Here is a 7,165-nt window from a genome sequence, read left to right as displayed (position 1 = left end):
TACATTGCTCTCAACTGTGTGGGTCTCTAATCTGTTCTGAGAAAGARCAGTGCTTTTCTAAATCTTGTAATAGCAAATTAATCTTTCTGTCTTCTTTATATCCACCTAACTAAATCTCCTTTTCGGTGATAATCATGACTAAAGAAACAAGGCAAAGGGTTCAGCAAGAAGTGGATTTCAGTGTCATTTAATTCTTGAGGATTCTGGGTTTTTTTTTGTTTTCTGTTACCTTACCTGCAAAGATATGGTCATATTATATAGAAAATGCCACCAACTTTCTGATATGAAGGCTTTATCTACTTCATTTTGGGGAGTGGATGTTCTATTCAGGGGTCTTTTATCTGTGAAAATGCAGAAACAAGATGATGGCAGGCGGTGGGAGAGAACCCTTCCCTGAAGTGCCGCATAGTGGATTAACATGAGTGTTGTCCTAGCTGTGATCTTTGACCTACTAAACATACATGTTTTACTAAGAGGATATTCTGAATGTCCGATTTAAACTTTTCAGGCTGGACTAACTTTGAAAGCATCCATGAGGACTCATCAATTGATCTCCTTTTTTTTTTTTTTTTGTTTTCTCCAGAAAGAGCATTTTTAGGAATTTTACCAAATTTGTTACTTATGTTGTTCTAGCATGTGTTCTTGTATGGTTTCAGTAGAATTTTTTTTTGTTCTTTATATTTTGCCAAAAAAATTAAATTCACCTATTGAATAGTTTAGAGGAAAAACACTGAACAGTTCAATAAATACTTAAAAGCATTATTGCCTAAGTGGATTTTTCAGGTGTCTGAATGCTTTGACAGTTCTCTAATTAAAGTCCTGTCATAAATACTGATGTATAAAAAGTGTTTAAAATCTCTTTTGGGTCACAGAATTCTCTTTTGTGCTTTGGTTGTAGAGTTGCCGTACAATGACTACTTTGAGTATTTTGGACCAGATTTCAAACTTCACATTAGTCCRTCAAATATGACTAACCAGAATACACCAGAATATATGGAGAAGATCAAGTAAGTAATCGTTGCCTTATCTGACAAGTAGGTCATGTGGGTGACGTTTCTGCAGAGTTTTAATTGTCAGCCACTTTTGAAAATTATATGCCTTGCTCTTTCAGTTGAACACTAAAAATAAGTACAGAAAAGAGATCACTTCCTTCTCTCAAAAGAGGGACTTTTAAACACGTCTGCCCCTACAGCAGTGTGCGTGCCCCATAAGCTTATGCTTATGAAATACTATAAATATGAAAATTTGAGACCCAACAACTTTTTTTTTCACTTTTTTTTTTTTTCTCCCAACATCAAGAGAGATGTCTGTTTTACTTGATTTCCTGTTCTAATTCTGTAGAAGGCTTATCCTGTCAGGAAACAGACTGGTATGTTCTGATGATTAGGATTTCTAATTCTCAGCTCCCTCATCTAAACATAAACTGAGATTATCATTCTTTGTCAGCTGTAAAAATAAGTAGTCACATGTGAGCTTGGGCATCCAAAACTGTAAAAAGATAGTGATATATGTGCAAGCTATGGAGTTATTGTGGCTCGACAAGACATTTCTCATTGCCAAGCTATAGAGGGTGTGGGGGGAGGGTTGTTTTTGTTTCCATTTTGTTGTTGTTGTTGGCCTGTGCCACTTCTGAAGTAAAACACATTCCGTTTATTTCTCTTCAGACCATGAAGGTTTGATTATAAGCTAATATATTACTTCAAAGAAGGGGTAATGCATATGTGTAACCAGTTCTGTGAAAGATAATCGGCTAACCTGCAGTACTCTGCTGTCCCATTGTTTGTCCCTACTTTGGATTTAAAAGAAGGAGCACAGTAAACCATCCTGAGTTTTGTAACCGTCTGTTAACAGTGCATGGAAGTTCTTTTGGTTACCAAAAATAGCTGAATAAAAATGTGAAACTGGCTGTAGAAGTTTGCCAGCACTGCAATGACCTGTAAAACTCTCAAATTGCAAAACTCAAAAGAACAGTTAAATTATTAACAATATTCGAAGTGGTTGGCCTATAGTTTGTGATTTCTATATTCGTGCTGTGAATACAAATCACAATCAAATGAAGAGGTTTTAATTTTTAATATGCAAGGCAAAAAAATAAACCTTTTAATTGATGCAATACTGTAAAATTTCTCTATAGTAATATAGTGCTCCAGCTGATCGTTTGCCAGGCTGCTGCATTTGACTCCCACAGAGTATTGTTGAGCTTTTTGGTAAGAGTAGGCTGCAAAACTTATTTTTCTTTAGCACATCCCTGGGCACAGATTGCTTGTTTTCTGTTGACAAAGATACAGTCTCACATCCTTGTAGTAGCACCCACAGGAAGAGCAATGACCTGTCGTTACTGAGAATCCTTCTTCAGTTAATTGCATGCTTTCCCAGAGATATAGCTTTAGAGGACTCCCTGGATTGGCAGAACAGTTCTGCTTGGTCATGTGATTTGAGCAGAGGCAGAGACTAAGGATTCCAAAAAGCCCCAGTTGCCATGTACCTTTTCAAATTGTGCAGAAGAGTACCAACCTAAGTATTGCAAATGCTGCTACATCCTGCTACGCTCTTCTCTCTACTTGAACCTCTCTGAAATGTTAGTTTTGAGTCCCCAGAGACCTTCCTGTTCCTGCACGTGGTGCTTTGGAGCATGGGGGTCTATTGCATCTGGTTGCTTAGACAGGAGAGAATTTCTCTCTGTTCTCTCTGAAACAGCCAATTAAAGAATCTTATCCAGACTGATCACTTTTGACCCAGATTCAGTGCTGCACACAATGTGGAAGTCTTCATGTTTTAAGTGTCTGTCTTTCATTAGAGGCTAGTTTGTCATCCAAATTGATATTCTAGTCTATTATAAACAAAGTAATAACGTCACTCGGTTCAGCTTAAGTGGACAGCATGTACTGACCCAGCGGAGAACTAAAGCTTGAAGTTGAATGTAATATATGTTAAAAAAGGAAAATAATGTTAAAGTACACCGTGGATACTAATGATCTGTTAGGAATGGAAAGCTTTCTGTTTATTGTCACTGAAGTCCTTTCTTGTAAGAAGATATGCTTAGGTAAGCTGCCTTCAAAACTTGAAATCTTTTTTCTCTGTTGTAAAGCTGTTGTACTTTGGTTATGATATGATCTATGTTTGGACGTCTTAAGCCAGGATTTTGTTTTATAGACTGTTTAGTGGTGTTTGTTCCTGTATTTTGTAAAAACCTCTTTATTGTGACCTGTATTGAGTCTGATTCTGTTTCTGATGAAAACTACCCCAAAACAATGTAAAAGACTGCTTTAGGAATTTGTCACAGCCTGTCAGGAAAAAAAGTTGCAGAATGCTTTACTCAGGGAATAGGAGGGCTGTTTTCATATTTTATTTTTAAATACATTTGTATTGGTAAATCGACTTGTACTCTAAATCGTCTTTAAAGGTAGAATCTTGGTGATTTTAGAGCTCCTTGGGTAGTTATATAACAAAGCTGGGTTTTATTTCTGTTCTTGGAAAAACTTTTTATGTTAATCTGTAGAAATGTACTTTTGTATCACTTGTAAAATTGGAAATATTTCCTGGGATTCTAAATTGTTRTTGTGAGATACTGCTGGATTAAGACCAAAATGGCAGAAGTTACTTTTGGTCTGTGTGAGTATGTTCAGTAAGTATTTTACATTTTGAAAAGCTGCTTGTGATTCTGATGGCCTTGAGGCTATTACTTTGTCACAGACTGACTTCCAATATAATATACTGTATTGCTGGTTATGGTCTTTCAGTGCTAGATTCTGTTTTATAAAAAGTGTTCTCTTTAAAGCAAGCTTGAACATGTGGATTTACTGCTTGTCTTGTCCAGCCTGAAACAAAAAAAAACCTTGTTTCCTTGTTAGTTTTGCTTTCTTTTTTAAGAAGGACTTAGCTTGCTCAAACATTTATTTAGAAAAGTGAAAYTGTGAATTAAAGCCAAAGCAGGTTAACTTTGAATTCAGAGTTCTCAAAATTAAATACAAAATCAAAGGAAATGCTACCTCTGTATAGTGATAACTTCTCTCATCTGTTACTTGCAGGCAACGCTTATTTGAAAACTTGCGCATGTTACCTCATGCACCCGGTGTCCAGATGCAGGCCATTCCTGAAGATGCTGTTCATGAAGATAGTGGAGATGAGGATGGAGAAGATCCAGACAAACGCATTTCTAGTAAGAAATATCTTTATTTATAAAAGAATGTGTTCAAAGTAATTTTTTTTTAGATGTAATTGTTCAGAACTCCAATCCTAATAGAGAAATATAGGCAGTTGGAGAACTTTTTGGCTCCAGGTTTTGCTGCTGGTCTGCCAGTGTTGCAGTTTTTAAAGGACATTTGTGCCCAAATCTGAGCATGTAGAAAGGGTCCAAAGAAGTACTGAAAGGAGGTGTTTTTACGTCTTACAAAACAGATCTAAAATGGATATTCCAGAAGTCTTGGATGAACTGTAACAAAAGGAATATGAGACTTAGCTTTTAATTTTGGATCTTAAAAAAAAAGTGAAGTTCCCACTGATGTAAAGTGAGATATGATGTAAACTGAGGTACTGTGTTTTCAAAAATAAAAAATTTATTTGCTTATGACTTTTTAAAAGGGTGTCTGTCTCATGTGCATGAGAGGTTTTTTTGTACTTGTAACACTAGCCTTAATTTACTTTACCATTACCTTTGTATGGATAATGAGTTATTCTTCAGCTATAGCTAAGAGCTTCATGCTTCATTTAACCTTTCATGACAATAATTGGAGTGATCCTTTTATGACAGTGATTGGAGTAACTTCTTGGTAACTTGTCCATTTTCTGAACGGTTGAAACCATAATTTTTTTCCTCCTATGACTTAGTTTCCCTTGTTTGAAATTAATTTGGTACATGTTACAAAATTTTTTTTTCCTGGGTCTCCATAAAGTTACTTTCTGAAGTCATTCTGGAGAGTTCCAGAGTATTTTGAAAGGTACTGAAGACTGTTTTTATCCATTATTTAGTTCATCAGCATTCAGTGATTATAGTACATCACTACTGGCTGTTAATATGGTAGTTCTTTTTTGTTAGACCTATTGTAGTTGATTTTCTTCTGGCCTTTATGTTCGGTTAATTTTATAACTCTGAATCCTAGTTCGAGCATCTGATAAGCGCATAGCCTGTGATGAAGAGTTTTCTGATTCTGAAGATGAAGGGGAAGGTGGACGACGAAATGTTGCAGATCATAAGAAAGGAGCAAAGAAAGCCAGAATAGAAGAAGACAAGAAAGAGACAGAGGACAAAAAAGCAGGTAGGACTTTGGTGTGATTTCATCCTACATTTAGGATTGCAAATTTCAGCCCTGCCAGGAGAAAGATGCATTCTACGTTAACCGTTAACTGACTGTTGAGATGATTTATCTTTTCCCATTGTATTTAAACCATCTACTTTACTTTTCATCAGTTCAAGGTATAACTATTCATACCAAAACAGTRTTTTTTTAGGATTATTATTATGCTAAACAAACTTAACTTCCCCCCAGGTTTGAAATCTTAGTCAAGGATTTGTATAGCTCAAACAAAAACCGCGATTAAAAAGGGTTCTTAGAGGGAATTTSAATCAATGACTACATCTGTATTGTCAAATATGGTAGGTCTCCTGGTTTGTTCTTGAGTGCTTTAGATATATTAGACGTAAAGAGTTTGTTCCTGTTTGTTTTAATGGGGGGAGCCAACTAGTTCTAACAGAATCCCAGAATAGTTGAGATTGGAAGGTACCTCTGGAGATCATCCAGTTCAACCCCCCTGTTCAAGCAAGATCAGCTAGAGCAGATTGCCCAGGACCTTGCCCAGTTGGGTTTTGAAGATCTCCATGGATGGGGATTCCACAACAGAGAAACTTTTGCTCCCGTCTGAAGGAGAAGCTGGATAGTGTTTTGGGGTAGTATACTCCAAGGACTATTTTAAAAATAGGCTATGTCTTAGGGCTGTAAGACTATCACACGGAGCTTAGAGGAAACCCAGGTCTCCTTACTATGTACCATTGTTATGGCCAGTCAAGAGAGACTTGCCCTGAGGTAGTTTGAATCACTTGTCATTGTGCCCAGATCACTCCCTTGGACAGATGAGTTTAACAATGAGTATGTGACCAATGTTTTTTTCCAGACATATGTTCTACGGGCTGGTAGTATATTTAACAAAATAACTCAGTCATACTTTTTTCTTCTGAAGTCTTAGAAGTTTTCTCTTGCATTTTTCTATATATTTCAAATCTTATTTTTATTTTTAGATGTTAAGGAGGAGGATAAATCCAAGGACAGCAGTGGTGAAAAGACAGACACCAAAGGGTAAACCTTAGTTAATTAATACTGATTATGTTGCCTCTTTGAAGAGAGAGATTAATAAATATTAATCTCAAGTATTAAATAAATACAGATTTATGTACAGATCATTTTAAATCATTCTCATTATCACATGTTTTTACATGTATGACAATAGTAACTCCAAATTGCGTCTTTAGAACAGTTAATCTAAAAAATGAAACAACTTAACTGTTTATTTTTGCCTTTGAACAGAGCAAAATCAGAACAGCTCAGCAATCCTTGAATAAAAGATAGCCTTGCATCAGTTGCAGAACATAATACTAGAGTTGGAGAATACCTAAAAGAAGAAAAGTTTTTGTATCGAGAGAGACTGCTGATTTCATTTTGTACTATTTGGCATGGACCGTATTTATTTTCAAACGGCTTTGTTCTGGTTTTTGGCAAGTTGTATTGTGAGTTTTCTAATTATGAGGCAGAAATTTCTTTCTTCACCATGCTTTATGTWATAGTATTTAAAAATGGATGTGAGTTATTATGTTAAATGTCTAAACTGATCTATTAAAGTAATTTGCCTTTCCTGAGCTGATTTTACCTTTTTTGTAATTTTATCTTTATTAAAAAAAAAATTGTACTTGGTTGTCTTTTGTCTATCATTGAACTACAAAGAGAAAAGTTCCATATAAATCAAGCAGATTGAGATACATCTATTAATTTTTGAGTAGTTAGTAAATTTAAGAGGACAGCTGGTGTAAACACAGGTTGAACTGTGCTGCTTTTATTCACTCCACACACTTCAGTGGCTTCTGTAATGGAGTGCAAGCAAATGCACGATGATGCGAGTATGTGAGGTTGGAACAAGTTGACTAAATGGGCAAAGAGATGTTGGGACTAGGTGGTTG

The 7,165-nt window shown here is 35.8% G+C and overlaps 1 protein-coding gene across 1 annotated transcript in view; it reads left to right on the top strand.

Moving 5' to 3' along the window:
* Positions 1–6,892, top strand: part of LOC112976987 (histone deacetylase 2) — a 25,415-nt gene extending 18,523 nt beyond the window's left edge. The window contains exons 10-14 of the mRNA XM_026088804.1: positions 899–1,007; positions 4,029–4,159; positions 5,100–5,255; positions 6,233–6,290; positions 6,519–6,892. Of these exons, the coding sequence (XP_025944589.1) occupies positions 899–1,007; positions 4,029–4,159; positions 5,100–5,255; positions 6,233–6,290; positions 6,519–6,549 (485 nt within the window). The 3' untranslated portion in view covers positions 6,550–6,892. The remainder of the gene's footprint in view (positions 1–898; positions 1,008–4,028; positions 4,160–5,099; positions 5,256–6,232; positions 6,291–6,518) is intronic.
* The last annotated feature ends 273 nt before the right edge of the window (positions 6,893–7,165 follow it).

Source organism: Apteryx rowi, unplaced genomic scaffold (genome assembly GCF_003343035.1).
Source record: "Apteryx rowi isolate R43461 unplaced genomic scaffold, aptRow1 scaffold_785, whole genome shotgun sequence".
Taxonomy (NCBI): Eukaryota; Metazoa; Chordata; class Aves; order Apterygiformes; family Apterygidae; genus Apteryx; species Apteryx rowi.
Note: the sequence above shows the minus strand (reverse complement) of the source record. Positions and strands in the feature narration are given on the sequence as shown.